Source organism: Mycteria americana, chromosome 18 (genome assembly GCF_035582795.1).
Source record: "Mycteria americana isolate JAX WOST 10 ecotype Jacksonville Zoo and Gardens chromosome 18, USCA_MyAme_1.0, whole genome shotgun sequence".
NCBI lineage: Eukaryota > Metazoa > Chordata > Aves > Ciconiiformes > Ciconiidae > Mycteria > Mycteria americana.
The window spans coordinates 10,405,742-10,423,025 of record NC_134382.1 but is presented as its reverse complement, the minus strand read 5'-3'; the positions used below and the strand labels follow the sequence as shown (position 1 = coordinate 10,423,025).

General features: G+C 45.8%; 1 protein-coding gene across 2 annotated transcripts in view; it reads right to left on the bottom strand.

Moving 5' to 3' along the window:
• PRDM16 (PR/SET domain 16) overlaps positions 1-17,284 on the bottom strand; it is a 353,263-nt gene that overhangs the window by 14,219 nt on the left and 321,760 nt on the right. Inside the window, exons 9-12 of one of the 2 annotated variants that reach the window (XM_075520498.1) lie at positions 15,072-16,473; positions 11,178-11,262; positions 6,898-7,067; positions 4,875-4,952 (exon numbers count right to left, since the gene is read on the bottom strand). In XM_075520498.1, coding sequence (XP_075376613.1) covers positions 4,875-4,952; positions 6,898-7,067; positions 11,178-11,262; positions 15,072-16,473 — 1,735 coding nt within the window. Of the gene's footprint in view, positions 1-4,874; positions 4,953-6,897; positions 7,068-11,177; positions 11,266-15,071; positions 16,474-17,284 lie in introns of both variants that reach the window. The other variant, XM_075520499.1, reaches the window with a different exon arrangement.

Below are 17,284 nucleotides of genomic sequence, written 5' to 3'. Positions count from 1 at the left end.
AACCCGCTTGCTTTAGCAGAACTGCTCTGTGCTCCTCTAACTGAGAGCAAAATTTGTCCCACTGAGCTGAGCGACTGCTTGATAAGGGGTGAAGACGGTGCTGCGGCTGTGCACTTTTTAGGAGTGCCATTAGTTCACCGTGGGGAGAGGGCACACGGAACTCACCTTGTGCCTCTGGCATTCAAGTATGAAACCCGATTTGCCTTGACACTAAGGACATCGTATTGTTTCCTACAGACACAACAGGTTCAAATGCGGGGAAGAGGTGCGAGTGTAAAACATCTATGCTGTGAAACACGCACGCCATTTCCAGATGTGCTACAGCTGTGATTTTTATTTGGTCTCTAAAAATAAATTGATATTATTTTTTTTTTAGCAGAGATACATTTATGAAACACTCTCTCTCACTGAATGTTTATGGATTCCATGTCCACCTCTAAATTTCCTATTGCTAAATCACCAAAAAGAATAAAGATATTTCAGATAATGAACCTTTATTATGATTAACCTAGGAAGAAAGCAAAATCTCTTTTTAAACCACAGTTTTCTCAGAGTTCAAAAGCTTTTCATTTTTTCAAAAAACACAAATTGAACGAGTAAAGAAAACAAGACGTTATTCGAACACCAGCAAGAACAAGCACAGTTTATATACGAACAGTTAAACACGCACAGATTTCCAGCTCTTATTCTCCTCCTATCCGCTCGCAACCAACAAATCTGCTTTCAGGAGCTGCCAAGGCTTCGGCAGCCTCTACTGTTCAGCACTTCAGAAAACCGAGACCTCCGAAATAGCCAGTACCCCGATATCCCTGTTATTCCACAGGGCTTCCAGAAGCGGTTTTGCCCAGCTTGTATCAGCAGCCCCCTCCTCGTCTCTGCTGGTGCCCAGGGTTTTCACTCCCTGCCTGTCCCCGCCAGCTCCGTGCCCTTCTCAGCCAAGCTCTCCTTCGTTCGTGTTTGCCCAGTGCCTGGCACAAGAGGGGCATCGGGCTCCCGAGTGCCGCCGTGCTTCCGCCTGCCCCGCGTACCCACGCCGGGTCTCGCCTACATTACTCACACGAGCAGCTCCAGTGACTTCAAAGGGAGCGCCTGCATGCGCAAGGCAAGAACGACCTGGCCTCCTGTATGTCAATTTATTTAGATGTTCAGGAAGCCTTTGAAAAGTTTCCTTTGACAGGTCCTTGCTCTAACTATGAGCTATGTGGATCCAGGTTAGGGTAGGGAGAAAGGATAAAGAGCTTGTTAAAAAAATAGAAAACAGAGGGGCATTCGAAAGGAGCAATAGCTAATGTCTGAAAGCAAAGGGATGAGGGAGACGTACTGTATTATTTGTGGTCCCAGAGGGGTCGGTTCTTGGATCTCTGCTGGTTTTAATCTAAATAAATGACCCAGACGGAGGAACCAGCTTAAATTCAGGGAAGAGGTGAACACAGAGGCAGGAGAAGAATAAAACTCAAAAGAAGTGGTATTTGCTTTGTAAACACACTGACAAAATGCTAGTAAAGTTTCTTCCTTATCAGTTTAAAGTAACACACCAGTGGGCTGGAAAAATAGAAAGTGGGAGTGAATGATAGCTAAGAGCGAGCAAAGCTGGAACTCGGGAATGGCAGCAATCCCCAGAGCCTGAGGGGACTCGGATACCTGGTGCAACACGACTGGAAGGGGAAAAACAGACAGCAAAACCCAGCAACGTGCGAACGAGTAACTGAGCTAATCACGGTACGACCACAACAAGTTGGGTACCGCTTCGAATGCGACAGTAAGGCGTTTGAGAAGATGCTTTGTAAAGTTTCAACAGCATGACAGCACTTGCAAAATTTTACACTTATTTGATGATCAATGTGAGCTGTAAAGACAGAATTGCAGTAACAGCGTAAAACACACGGACAGCTACTCTTCCCCTGAGTAACTACTTAATCTCAAGTGCATTTATACCAGGGATGAATTTAGGCTACATTTTAAAAAAAGAAAATGAGAAAGAGGAGATTTTTATTGAACCATGTGCAACCTTAAATGACATGGTAGACATCAGCTTTAGTTGTTAGTTTCAGCTTAATGCAGATAACAGGACACAGGGGCCTAAAAGGAAATTAAAGAAAAACAAATTCAAAACAGACGTCAGGAAGCACATCTTTATAGGAGAATCGCAGCCTCACAGGCAATGCTTCAGGATTGGGTGTAATTCAAGAATCAATTAGAGGGCATCCTGGAGGGAATGGACATTTGAAAGAAGAAAATAAAGTCTTGCTGAATCAAATAGCTTTTAGTTGTTCCCAGTCCAGGATTTATGTAGTTTATGTGATTCTGCGATTCCAGAGAATGAAAACAAAACTAAGCAGCAAACCCACAACTACAATACACCCTTATGTTCCTGTGCTCCAAGCATAAGGAGCTCCACTAAAAACTGCCTCTTCTGGAGTTCGCCTGGTAAGCTCAGAACAACAACAAAGTCCTAGTTTTTACAACCTGAGTTTCCAGGTAAGTCTGACATGATTTTACAAGCCCAACTTATTTTGCATTTCTCTGAAAGAAACAGTGAAGTCTGACAGTCCTTCTTCCCACTGGGTTTTGAAATACATACTACTGAATTTCAGATCTGGTGTGGAAAAGCAGCATGCCGAATTTCACTGGATAGCATATTGCCTTTGAGTCTTTTAAAATCAGTTGATTTTTAGGGAGTAAAGTGCATTACCAAGTACTTCGTACTCTTCAAAAAACACATAGCACTTTCCCTTCACAAGAAGAATGAATTTGCCTCCTTATTGCTCACGTGCTATTAATTCCTGCTTTATACATAATTAAATAGAGACCTAGGAAGTTTAAGTGACTTTGTAAAAAACACGCCACTTACCAATGGCAATCAGGAGTCAAAACCAAAGCACCTATTTTCTGGCCTGCCTGTTTCTTGATCTACACTTGGACATTTGGTCAGTTTATGTTAGCTTTAAGAACATTTTAATTCATATTTGGATGAATATATAACGCTGACAGAGTCAAAAGAAAAACCATTGAAACAATCAAAAGAAAAGTCGTAAGAAAGACATCAGTAACACACTGGAAAGTCAGCAACCTCCTTTTACCTGCATACAGTCGGCGCTTGGAAAACAAGCTTTCAAAACAATTATTGCTGCGAAAGTTGGAAACTCAGTTCTCTGAGAGCAAAAGAAAATCAATGATAATTAAGCTCTTCTGTAAACGTAGCACTAACTCTCAGGAGTGCTATTATAATGCAACATTGTCCAGAAGTCAAACCTCTATTACAAAAAAAACACACAGGCCATTTTCTGGGAGAAGACCAGATCAAATAAATCTTTATTTTCCTAACCTTTGTTAAGTTGCAAGTCTCCTTTTTTGGAAGAAAACTGAACTAACAACCTCTGAATAATCAGGAGCAAGCATTTTAGTCAGACAGGGGTGTATAGTGAATACACAGTATTCATTCAAGGCATATCAAATAACGCAAGTGAAAAAATCGGAACGGGGAATGGTTCCAAAATATATGTCTGCTTTGGAGAGGTTTTTTTTATTTTTAATTTACCTAATGTCTACACTCAAAATTCTGTATGACTCTGTATGGAAAAAAAATTTGACTCCGTATGTACCAGGGATTACAATGTGGGAGAGAGGAGCTTCTTAAGTTAAACTAAGCATAAAAATTTGATGTATTTGACCACATGGCCTTTTGCTGCTCGTAAATTTGTGTTTCTCTTTATATAATAACTATTACATTAGCTTTGTTGTGAACTTATGACTGTGTATGGAAATACCATAATATTAGCTACCAAAAATGAAACTGTTTGAATTGTTACTATTGTTTGACAACGCGCAAAACACTCACATTATGGAAAACACAACGCTTGATTTTCAGTGAGCTCTCGATTCATCGTTCATTCCGTTTTGCTCACATATGCACCTATTCTAACAAGAAATCAACCAAAGCATATTTTTTGCCAAAGTTTTTTGAACCTGACTGCAAAACGCTAGGAGAAAATATTGGGGGAAAAAATTCCCTCTTGGTCTCCCCTGAGAAATGTTCCTTCATATATCTATATACACACACACATACTTACGTATATTTTCTTGTGAGTTTTATTCAAATTTTAAACACTCACTTGAAGCGGCATCCCTTTATGAGAACCAGCACCTGCGTGCCCAGGCTGGAAGGCGATGCCTGCGTGCAGGCTGTCGTCCGCAGGAAGAGATGGGCAGTTTTGCAGTGTGCCCTTTTGCATGGACACAATGCAGACGGAAGCATAAAAATCAGAGCACCGTGCCCACAACTAGCAGAAAACACTAGTTCAGCCTCCTTCCTACCTGAGACACCCAAGCAAACACGTGAAACAGCGCGTGCATTCCCCCCCTCTGATCACTCTTTTTAACTTTGCGATTTAAGGTAGGACACTCCCCAACTCAGATTTTAAAGCAGATACGCTACAGGGCTTTTATTTTCTTTTGGTTTTTGATCCACTACTCCAGGCACTTCTGATACGTGTTAGGGAAAGAAAAAAAAAGTCCAGCTAGACCCAGCAGTTAAGTTACTAGCGGGCCCTTCAAACCAGCCCGATTCTCAGAGACATTCAGCACCTTCAGCTGTCCTTGAGATGAATGGTTAACGTGAGTGTTAAACAACACTGCAAATCAGACCGCTCATTTGCCAGCATACATCTAAATATAAGTTAAGTGTCTATCTTCAAGCTGCCAAGCCTGATTATTTTTGGCTGGTACACATAATATACAATCCTATGAATCATTATATGTAATGCTACAGGACTGCGGTATTATGTTGGCACAGCTTTATAGAAAGGAGAAAAAATAACACAGCGGTGAACACGGAGTGTGTTGGGAAAGGGGTTTTATCCGGGGGACAACATCACCTGTAGGGCTGCTCTCCAGTGTGTGTCCGCAGATGCCTTGTCAGATTTGCTGAGCGTGGGAAGATCTTACCACAGTACCTAGACAGCGAAAGCCAAAGTAACCATCAGTGCATGAAAGTCCTGCCACACCAGATCATTTACAGACACTGTATCACCAGCTACCACCGACCTCACTCGCTTTGATACCGCTCCCGAAAGGGAAAATCCCTTTATGCACTAATAACTCTAAGCACCTATGTACTGAGGGAGGAAGGTGTGGAGGTAAAAACTAACAGAGGGACACCCACCCCCAAACAACAGCATTCACAGTGGCGAGATACCGGTGTCACCCATTTCCATCGGCGACACAGAACGCAGGCGATTATGCTGCATCGCTGGGAAGGGCAGGGAAACGAAAAAACCCTATCAGACCACCCGGTTCAGACCCAAATGCTGGCTGACTTCGTAGCTTATCCTGGAGCCCGGGCAAGTATATAGGAACACAGTAAGGATGTAGTGACCCATCCCCAATATATCCTCCCGGCTTCCATCTGAAGTTGAAGATCCTCCTGAGCCTAAGGTTGAATAGTTGTGTTCGATACCCTTTTGCTGAGTTTCTTCCATCTGCTTTTCTAAAAGCTTTCTGAATGCACATAAGCTCTGGACATCCACAACCTCCTTCGGCAATGAGTTCCTCTGCTGAACTGTGTGTTGTGTAGAACCTCCTGCTTGTCTGAACCTGTCACTCGGTACCTGCATTCGATACCACCTTGGTCCTGCATTAGGATAAGGAGTGTTTAATCACTGCCTATTCATATTGTCCGTCGCCTGAGATTTTTACAGGTCTCCTTTACAGCCCTGTTTAATTGCTTATCGTACAGAATCTACTTGATCATCCTTCTCGGAATTCACAGAATTTTCTTCTGGATAAACGCTGCAGCATTGTGTTACTGTTACTGGGATATACTGCTGTGAGTCTGACAGTCTGCTTAGAATGAGGAAATGCAGCAATAGGAAATTAAATAAGAGAAGGAACTGTGTTCCACAATAAATCTGATTCACAGTAAACTCAAAAGGAAGGGCGGTATAAATAAAAATATTAATTGGGAAATAAAATATTACGGATGAAGGGTTACATTCTGTGCCTATGAAACCTGATGCTTACTGTTGCAGAAGGAACGTATGAGTAGACTTTCTTAATTTCAGAGACATTCAGCACCTTCAGACGTCCTGAAGATGAACGGTTAATGTGGGTGTTCATCAACAATGAAAACCCAAACGTTAACTTGTGAGTGTGTATCTAAGTATCAGTTTAGTCCCTATTGTAGGTAGAAAACTCAAATTTCTAAATACTCAGCAGAAATTTGAGCCCGTTGCTTTTGTGGCAAAGTTGAACATAAGAGATACATCAAACAAAATATGTACCCACTTACTGCACCCAAGAAAAATGCAGTGGAGACCACCACAAGAACCTCTAGTAGGTGCAGGTAAAACTGCGTAAGCAGACACAGGTTTTTATTCCCCAGTGATCTGCTCCGATACGAGCTTTTACAGCTGCAATGGATACGTAAGTCCTTCTGTGGATACAATTGTGTTTGAAAAAGTTGTTTGCTGTATGCCATTTTTAAAATTCGGTTATTTTGCAGAGCTGAGATTGGACATAACTGAGATTGCACTCGCATTGGAAACTGTGGGATCTGCTACCACACACAAGAGACTTGGCTTGGAGAATTCCGTTTGCTTGAGAATCTCCAGATCTGCTCTCAAGGTTATTAAAAATTACAAAGAAAATAAAAGATGCTGATTTTCTACCAGACAAAACAAGCTATTTCAGAGCGAATTAGTCATCAGAATGCTCTGTTCTAATTCTGCTGCTTCTTGTTTTTCCTCCCACCCGTGCCGAGACAGTAAAGATGTCCGTGTGAAGTCGCTCTGCTGCATGCTGGTGCCTGATGCGGCTTCCCAGCCAGGGCGGCATTCTCCCAGGGCCGCCTCCACAGGCCGGGGGTACGGTCTCGCTTCTGCGGGGTGCCCGGGCCCTTACCTGCAGGTGTAACGCTCCTTGCCCTTGCGCAGGATGGGATCGGATAGCGTGGGTGGCGGAGATCGGAAGTTGAACGGGTGATGTGGAAGGGGCTGCAGGGAAGTGCCAGTGTCTGCCTTCATGGCTGCAAAACTCTCCAGTTTCTCTGTCATTGTTTCTATGGCTGACATCTACAAGTACAAGGCAAGACCTCATGTCATAAAAATCCACAGGAAGAACAATATCTGATGCATAAAACATGTCTTTTAGCACTAGTATGTTGGTCAAAGCCTGTTGCTGATGTTTGCTCTTACTCTCAGAAGCTGGCTGCACAGCGTGAAATGGAGCCGCTGAATCCAGCCAGGAAAGAGAGAAATAGTGTATCGGGCTCAGGGAAATGAGAAAAGATACAACTGGCAAAGCCGTGCAGTAAGCATTAGATCTCAGAAATGAGGCACTTGTTTACCTTCTGCAATGTGCGTGTGCTTAGTTTCAGCATTTCAGATTAAAAATTATCCCAGAACACGCTTGGCTTCCCTTTTTCCAGGATGACACTAAAACTAGACACCGTGGTCAACTGCTGGATGTAGAACTCACCGCCCAAACCCTCCTCGCAAACTCAGAACAAAGTCTTGGAAAGCAAGGAGGTTTGATTTCTCACAGAGCACCCATTACCCGCGCCCGGGCTCAGAGGGACGGCGGCAGCGAGCTGCGGGCAGGCAGGCAGGGGAGCCCAGGTTGGAGAGGACAGAGCAGTTTTGGGCAGGAGGCAGAAGAACCCTGGCCCAAGTGGAGTGGGAGGGAGCACGGGGGAATGCGTGATCAGGGAGCTGAGACGGAGGAGAGGCTGAGGCTGGAGGGGTGAAGAGGAGGAGTTAAGATCAGACTCAGGATGGAGTGGGTCCACAGAGAGTTTGCCTAGCGAAGAGGCCGACATTTTAATGACATGTAAGAAAGGTTCAGAAGCCAGTAAAGGTGATGGAAGGATGGGTGGGAGATGGCCGAGCTTCCTGGAGTGGAAGGGAATTCCAGCCAAAATACCCTCTGTGAGCTGTGGCTGGATGAGTTATGGTCAGGAGGACCAGAACCTACACACTGAACGCCTGCGCGGACGGGAGCGGCAGGCATACAGGCCTAGAGATGTGACACGGAATAAAACGTGTCTGGGTGCCTTTATCAGCTTTAGTTTGTGTGACTCAGCGATGGCCGCGTTCTCACATAAACACTGGATTAAACACCACACCACAAAGAGGGAGAAAGGGAAAAACCTGGAGATACAGAAGGGGAAAGCAAAAAAGGAAAGAAAAAACTCGGCAAAAAAAAGGATACGCATAAAAATCCTACCTAAAGAAAACCGCTTTTACTTTCACTAGAGCAAAACAGGAAATCCAAATCCAAGAGAGAAATGCAACTCGGAGGACTATGCTGACATCTCCAACGTTCAATTTTATGCACTCTTGAGAGCACTTTCAAGATACCAAGCAGAAAACACGGATAAAACAAACAAGGCAGCAATAAAGCTGCCTCCTCGCCGCAGATGACATCACCGGGAAAGCAGGGAGCGCTGGGGGGAGTGGGAGCTGCACGGAGAGCCGGCCCGAGAGCCGGGGGGACAGCGAGCAAGCGGAAGGCAGTAGGAAGCCATATATCAAAACTAGATGCTCTATTGTACAGGAAGGGCTGACCTTTTGCACGTTTACACTTTATTAAACTGGGCTCGGGGAGGGGGGGTGGAGAGCCAAGATATTGTTTAAAATGTATGACGATAAAAAAAAGTTGTCTTAATCACCAAAGAATACATTGTGGAAGGCTGACAACCATTCATAAGCTGTAAAAAAGAGGAGTAGTAAAACCCATTTCCCGATAATAGATCCACCGCCCCTTAGTTGGAGGCTCCCAGCCCATGATAAATAGTAAGTAATACTTAGCGCCAGCCACTTGAAAAGGTTACTTGATCATTTACAGCAAAAGCTCTGCCCCAGCTGCCAGTCATGTAACAAAACCATCATGTTAAAATGCTATCCGGATCTTTCAGAGCTATGCCACTCAGCCCTTTGCTGGAGTACCTGGAGATATCTTTTGTTGTGCCCTGTTCTTTAGGCACTTAGTCAGAGATGTTTGCTGGCTTGATAGCCGTAGGCTTATTTTAAAATTCTAAACACCGGCCATAGCCTCTCCAGTGGTAAAGGCACTTTGCTATTTAGGGAACAACTGCCTGGTTATAATAAAAAAGAAGGGGAGAAGAAAAGAAACTTAACAGGTGAGAAAAGGTTTTCCATTAAGTTATCAAAAAGTTACACCATTTATTTATGTTGTCCAGAGTTTCATTTAAAATAGACAATGTAAAAATAACTCCCATCAGAGCAGAGCAAGTACTGTCAACGACTGGCTAAGAAATAAAAGTTGCCTGAAATTCATTTTGAGAGAGAAAGCATCTTCTGAATGCTCAGTCTTTATCACATCTTTTGGCTTAATCACATCCCACCCAGGGCCCTCTATGAGAGCTGGGGAATTATTCACAGAAGAAAAGGCTGAGACCAGACTCGTGTTTAGAGTGAGAGAAACACATGCAGAGCGCGCCTCTAATCGACCCGGTATATGAACGTTGGGCCTAACGAAGAAGACAAGCAGCAGGAGCCCCTGAAAATACGATTCCTTAGGAAAAGATCCAGGATAATATCGGATGGGGATCTGGTAGTAAAAATCCCACGTGTTCTTGAACAAATGACCTGTCTTCGTTCACCGTGTTTGAAATACCCGATTGATTACATAGCATGGGAACAGCAGCTCTCCAGATCCAGTGATCTTTACACAGCAACCCGCTTTATTAAAAATTAGTTATCAGGAAGTTTCGGGCTCGAGTGATTGTAAATTTTAGGCTATTCTGTGTGATAAGCTATTAGAGATAACCAGACCTTCCACATCTTTTCATTGCCATGGGAAGAGGACGTGGTCAGGATTTCAGGAACAATGTTAATAACCTTCCACCCAATGCTTGCTCCTACCCAGGGTCTGTACGTTTCTCATCGTCTTGTTGGGTTGCTTTGCCACACTAGCTCCTCCCTGCTATCAGATTCTTTACAGGCAGATATCCCCACTATTCTAACTCACACAAACACAGGATGTTCCTGGCCAGCCTGTCACCATTATCCAGCCTGTATGAAGGAAAAATCGGGGGAAGTTATTAACCAAACTCTGAGGCTGATGCGAAACAATGAGGGAACTAAGTTTAGCTGTGAAAGCAACCAGGATCCAGCTTTCACAAACCTGCAAGTTATTTATCTAAGGTGGGAAACATTATCAGAGGAGAACAATGCATGTGAATATGAAGGAGAGTACAATAATGACCACAGAGCTCAGCTCCCAGCATGTGTTCGCAGCAGGAGAGACGGAGGATAGCTGGCCACCCTCACGCCGGAGAGGCTGCCGGGCAGCGCGTGGCAGAACTCGCTGCGTTACCATTATGGAGCAAGGAATCCTACGGGCCAAGAGCAGCATCGCTTCTTGGAGAGTTTAGCTATCGCTTGTAAGATAAGGGGGTTTGTAAACTGGGGTTGATTCTCCTGAATAGTCTTGGCTGCACTGGACTTAGCTGTGCCTTTCAAATCCTGCGGGTAAAGGCCTGGCACGGCTGCCCTGGGGGCTGATGGGCTGGCGTTCCCCGTCCCCTGTCAAACGGGAAAGCTGTCCAGCAGCGGTTCCCATTGCTCTGCAGTGACTCAGACCTCAAGGAGATGCAGAGGGAGCAAATATCCGTGAGCTGTCAGAAGAACAGAGACTAGAGCAGCTGTGCAGGAAGGAGAGAACACAAGTTCTCCGTCGAGTGACCCGTCACCTTTTGGAGCAGGCAGAACTGAACCCTGAGTCTCCACTGCCCTGCACTTTCGCGCTTTCTAGATGATGTAAGGGAACGTCAGGCAGGTATAAAATGCTACTGCTCGGATGCTGGACAGTCCTTCTCCACTTTGCACTACTGCAAACGACTGCACCGGGTGTTCCCAATGGAAAAATTACGTAGGCATTCTGGCATGTGAAAGGGGAGTTTGGCAGACCGTAAGAGTTGTCCAGACCCCATCCCCGTTCTTCTGTTAATGCAAAAGAAACAGCAAGGCCTAAGTACCATCATCCTCAAACCAGGTACGAAATTAAACGTATCTGAAAGTAACTGGCGGAAAACAGCGGAGTTTCCAGTCAGGCCCTTGGATGAGAAAGGGTCTGATCCAAGCGACCTGTTTGTACCGGCTCCGTCTCAAACTTCTTGGCATTCAATCAGCACTGCATTACAACGTCACTGCTTTTACCTGGGGGTGAAAAAGCAGCGGGGAGGGCCGCAGGTACTTCTCCTTTAGGGCACCCACAGGGTCGGTCACCTTCCGCTTCTCCACCCTGCTGGACAACAACACAGAGGGTTACATACCTTACAGGGCTACAGGCAGCACAGAAACAGCCAAACCATTTGCAGAGGTGTTCAAATTATATATACGAGGCCATTCTCCTACTGACACAAATGTCTGTCTTCCCCTTCTACTGGATACTACACATTATGACCCAAAAGTTACCTCGCAAAAGGCAGTGGAAACGATATGAAAATGGATCCCCTCCTCCGGGCAGTATTTTTTTAGCCATCAGACTGACGACTAAGAAAACATTTTGGTCTTTCTATGTGAGCACCAATGCCCCTGCTACAGTGGTTTATAAGCCTCTGCTGTTGTGAAAGGTCATGAAAAAAACTACATTTACAGCAAAAGCAATGCTTAAGTGGGAGAAGCTCTAGAGTCCACAGCAGGCAGCCGCTGCATGGAAAAAATTTGTCTTTGAGAGTTTGTTTTTATCTTAAGAGTTAACACCAGGCGAGACTTTGCAGCCCCGAGTGTGCTGAAATCATTAGGTGTTTCATATTTATTTCCTCCCTTGCAGCTGAGATATAATTTGCATCGAGTTTCTTTGGCAAGCATATGTGGACAACAATTTAAAAAGTTAGGAACTGGTGGGAGATTTCTGAAGTGACTTAGGAACCCGAGTTCTTCCGATGTCACTATGGTCCATTCAAATGTTCCACGCTTAAGCACCTTACTATGCAGAAATGATCCTAAAATTAGGCTCCTATTTTTGAAAATACTGGCTTTGCTTTCACAAAATATTCTACTTGCAGGGAAACCATGGCGTGGAATCACCAAAAAGAGAAACTGAAACGTCCTCTATGGGGAAAAAGGTGTTATGGAAGTAACTCCAATAAATGCAGCTGCATCTTTAAATTACTGGAATAGAGTCCATCTCAGCTAAACCAGCAGAAATCCAATAGTAAGAGTAATTTTAACTACATTAGTCCAGCATAAATGAGAGCAAATTATTTTGCTGCATTTCAGCTGATTGGTGTGTGGATCAAATTACCAAAGAGTTTAAAAGAAGAGTCATGCAGAGCGCTATTTAGCGAACTGTATTTAATCTGCATTTAATTTTTCTTAGGTAGAAGAAAAGAGAAGAGCTGGGTTTGAGATGCAGTCAGAATCGCTGTGCTTTGGAAGGCACGTGTTTTTACGGACGTGAGTTTTGAGAAACACAACAACCTGTAAAACAACACGTAAAAAGTTTCTCCCTGACACAAGGTAAACCAGTAAACCCCAGCGAGCACCACCCCGACCAGCGAAGCTTTCCTCTCCGTGCCGTGCCGAGCCGAGATCAGCTGCGATGCCCAGGGGAACGCCCTCGGAGCCTGGCAGCAGGCGTCTCGAGAGACAGCCCCACCTGCACCAGGAACCCAAAACCTCAGTGAAGCGACGGCGTTTCACACAGCTTTACCAGCTCCCAGCGTCGGGTAATGAGAACGCGACAAACGTACCAACTTCCTCGTCAGAGCTGAACTCCGCAGTGACCGGAGGATTAAGCTGATCTTTTCAGCCCAGTGCCTGAGAACGTTACCTTAACAAGGCTGAGCTAAAAACTGCACTGATTTCAGGCTGTCTGGCTGCATTAAATTATATCACCAGGAGAAAATGTCAAGGATTTAAGTGGCCTTTGGGAGAAAAATGAAGGAGCCAAATGATGTGAGAGAGTCTGATAAAGAGAAGTTTAGAAACAAAATATTTCCATATTTTTTAAGCTGGGACTTGGAAGCTCTGCTGTTTAGCTCATTACATCAGAAGTCTGATTCGCAAGCAACTCCGGCACTGACTTTCTATTTTAATATATTACTAAAACTATATGCATCCCATGGAATGCAACAAATGATGCCCCCATCCTTCACTTCCATCTGTCTTCTGGACCTTTACGGTTTTCCCGAGGCTGCTATTTTAATTGGCAACGGCTTTTTCAACCCATGTTATTTTAACATTCCTACTGAGAATGCCCAGAGGTGGCAGGATCCTAAGCTAACTCGAAGCTTTTGCCTTTCTATCCCATTTATTTATTTTTTTCCAGAAGCACTTTTTACAAAAATAAATGCCGGACTATTTACATCATTACTTATTTTTCCAGGAGGAGATGACCACGGTGGGTCCCAGACAGAATACATTACACGTCCCGGGTCGTGATGCAGCCGTTTCCATCACAGATGGTAAGCAAGTAAGCAGCGACACAGCATCAGCCCCGAGAGTGCTGGCAAAGCGAGAGACGCTTTCTTAATAGCAAGCAACGAGGGCTCACTAATCCTCATCTCAGCTGACAGTTCTTTGGCCTGGCTAGACATTGACATCATTTTTTCCCACAGTTATCAGCCGTACAATAGCAGCAGGGCAGTGACATAGGTGCTGTTCTCCTGGCCTGCTTTTCCAGCCAGCGGCGAAGGCCACGCCACCCGTTGTTGTTCGCAGTCCTTTGAACACTCAAGCGAACCATCCCAGTGCTGACATAATCGCTCTGCGGTGACTACGAGTCCTTCCAGCGCTAAGAAAACACCCGCTTCTGCAGCACATCCATTAACTTTCCAGCAGGCCGGATTACAGCGAGGCTCACTGTGCAACCCTGCAGCACGCTGCTCGCATTTAGCTCAAGTAACGCAAGAACAAACCGCTCGCTTCCACGAACTGGCTGTTCAACCAGACACTGAATCCAGGAGCCCTCTGGGCCAAAGCCACGTACCAAAATGGATGTTATGAAGCATCCTATCCTACGGGAGAATTAATTGCTGTGTTAATGTCTAAATCAAACTAGTTCGGGATACCTCTTTTCACTGGACTTTGCTAAAAACGAGCAAATGGTATTTGCTACGTGACAAATACATCTCATCCGTAGCAGGAAGGTACCACAGGTAGTGCCAGCGCCCGGACGGGTAATACACAAACTGACTGGTACCCTCACCTTAAACCTTAAAATAATTTTCCTTTAGAAACAGGTTTTATAAAAAGCTCTAAAAGACTCAACTCTTCCCTTTGCATCTTCTTCTGAATTCATTCCTTCCGGGAGTTTAACTGACATTTGGATAACTTCATCCAGTCTGCTTTAGACATGCCTTCCATGTTCAGCTTACTCTAGGCATGACATAACGACTCGGGCCTTCCTCAGCAACCATCCGTTTCAAGTGAAACTAGAAAAGCCTTGTTATCTTTAAGAAAGATAAGTCTGCAAGAAATGTGTCTGGGAGATGTCCGGATAATAACACGCTACCGTGTCTTTACATAGTACTTGCTACTCCAGACTTAAAAACAGTTTCAAAAGGCTGGGTCCACAACAGCCGTTCCTATGAACTGCAAAACTCTAAGAAAAGGAATTAGAAAGAAAAAGGGGGGCGGGGAGGAAGAAAGGTGAAGTGGCTCACAAAAGGCCATCAAGTAAGTCAGTGGGAGAGCTGCATTTCCAGGCTCCCAGGGCTCCTGACTCATTCCCAAGCCATGAGAGCCCGGGCTCCGAGGCATCTGAACTCTGCATTCTTATCGAATCAAACCTCTGGAATTTCCCCAGCAGAAGTGCCATCTTAGTGTTGGCTCGTGGGAGAGTCCTGAAATAGGTCAAGTTTCTTCTTTATCAAAATAAGGATGGGTTCTTTATACATATTGATTACCAGTACTCCTTTCAATTATTCAGCCCTTTCGATTCAGAAAATTCAACGTGCTGTGACAAAGGAGAGAGAAGTACAATCAACTGCAGCACACCACCACTGCTCTTTCTAAACAACCTACAACCCGATGCGCCTCAAGTTGCGATGTCAGCTAGAAAATTAGCTCGTTAGAGGAAACGCTTAAGGCAGGGTATGTTAATACCTGTATATGGGGTCCATGAAAAAGGGTGATGGCTTAGCGTAATGCAGGGATGGCTGCTGAGGCAGTTGAGACTGGGAAATCTTGGGTAAGACTTCACTTGCCATTAGCTTCCTTTCCCCATAAATGTGGTTTTTCCGTGGCTCTCTTCCTCCGTTCTGACTGGCTCGGATGCGGTTGCCAATGCTCAGATCCAGTGGCTGTTCCTCCCCCGAGGACGGGGCTGGCAGGACCTTAGGCGGCGGCAAGATTGGCTTAATCTCTTTTGGCTTTGTGGTGAGATCGAAGGGTGACTCTGAGCTGGTGCTGCCTACTTTGTGGAGGTCCCTGGGTGACTTTGGTTCTGCCTTGACCAGCAAGTTGTGATTGAGGGTCCGCTCCGTAAAAGGATAGAGTGAATGGGGGAAATTGGGGAGGAACTGAAAAGGGAACATGGAATGATACGGGAGCGAACCCATCTTTTTCTCCTGCATCCCCATAAAGCCAGGCCCAAAATATTTCTCTGCGATGGAGGCGATAGCTTTAATAGAGTCATTGGCTGCTCCCGTGGTAGGCAGCAGGTGCTCCTCGGGGGGAGGAAAGAAGGAATGCTGAGAATAGAAGAGAGGGATCTCACTCGTGTTGTTGGTGGTACTTGCAGACACAGAGCTGCTGACAAAATCCGGCTTGCTCTCAATTTGCTTGCTCTTATCTTTTGTTTTGTCCCTGTCACTCTCTGCATCGCTGTCCAGGTCAGAACCGGTGCCAGTGGTGGTGTCCAGATCTGTGCCTGTGGTTGTATTGACATCCTCAAAGTCACTGCCATCGGACATGTCACTGTTCCTGGCTTTTAGCTTCTCCAGGTAGGAGTTTTCCAGGCTGCTTTCACACTTCTCCTCTCCTGAAGCGGCCTGGTTGCTGTTGCTCACTGCAGAGATCAGAGGAAGTGCTGGGTTCCCAAGGGGGCTTGGAAGCTTTGCGTCTTGAGTGTGGTTGAGGGGACTTTTGAGCAGTTGTGTGGGTGGTAACAAGGGGGGCCGGGGGTATAGCGACGGTGGGAAAATCCCCGGGAATCCCGGAGTGAGGGCAGGAAATGCTGGGGGGGCAGGCGAGAACGGAAGCCCCCCCGGGTGCGGGCGGGATGGAAAATAATCATTAAATCCCAGGCTGGCATGATTGAGGTTGGGAGAGGGCTTGGATTTGTCCATCATGGAAGTGGGCGTTAGGGGTAGGCCAGGGGCAAAAATCCCCCCCGGGTTGTAATGGTTCTTGCCCTCGCAGAAGCGCCGGTGTTTGTTGAGAGAGGAGGTAGTGCTGAACATCTGGCCGCAGTCCTTGCATTTGATCTGGGTGCGACAGTCCGCGTGCATCCGCTTGTGACGGCAGAGGTTGGAGAACTGCGTGTAGGATTTGTGACAGACCTCACCTAAAGCATCAACAGAAACCAAGAACAAAAGCAATATGAAATTAACAGGACACGGCAGGGAACTCGCGAGGAGCTTCAGCAGCGTCCCCACCCCTGCCACCCTGCCCCTGAAATCCCCTACAGACAGAAGAGAAGAGGTAAAAAGCAGGCTACAGCCCCGGGCTGGACTGGATCTCTGGAAACCCGGCTCCACATCTCTCCTGCTAAGGCTTCCCTACGTAACCTTCAGCACACCGTTTAGTTTCTTTGTGCTTCAGCTCTCCCTGTATAAAATCAAGCTACTGAGTCCATCTGGTCTCTCTAGTTTGCAAGCATGCGGGAAAAGCTACCTCCCTCTTCAGAGGCTTACACAGGACTCGGCCTCACCTGGCTGTGAGCTCGGCTACGTGCAGAAAAGGAGGAGGCAGCCCTGGGAACCCTGGCCGAGGACGCTGGAAGAGACGCGAGGGGGAGCAGGCTGGAAGACCCCCAGGAGCAGCGGACAGAAAGCGATGCTTCGCCTGAATCCCAGCCATCGCCCAGCCATCCCGGGCCAGGCTCACGGCGGCTTCCGTCCCAGAGCTAACAACACGCTCACCTTTCAACAAACCGCCTTCCCGCAGGATCTCTCAGCAAGTGACTCCCTACAGAAATCTGAGGGGATGTGCTACTCCTGCTCAAACATTTGTTTGGAATTTTCAATAAAGATAATGATGCATTTCAATGATAAGATCTATTTATATTAGCTAGTCTGCTTTCCCTGCAGTCCTGGCATGGCAGGAAGCACTGAAGGCTGAAGGGAGAAGAACTTTGCCGCATTTAATCAAACCTA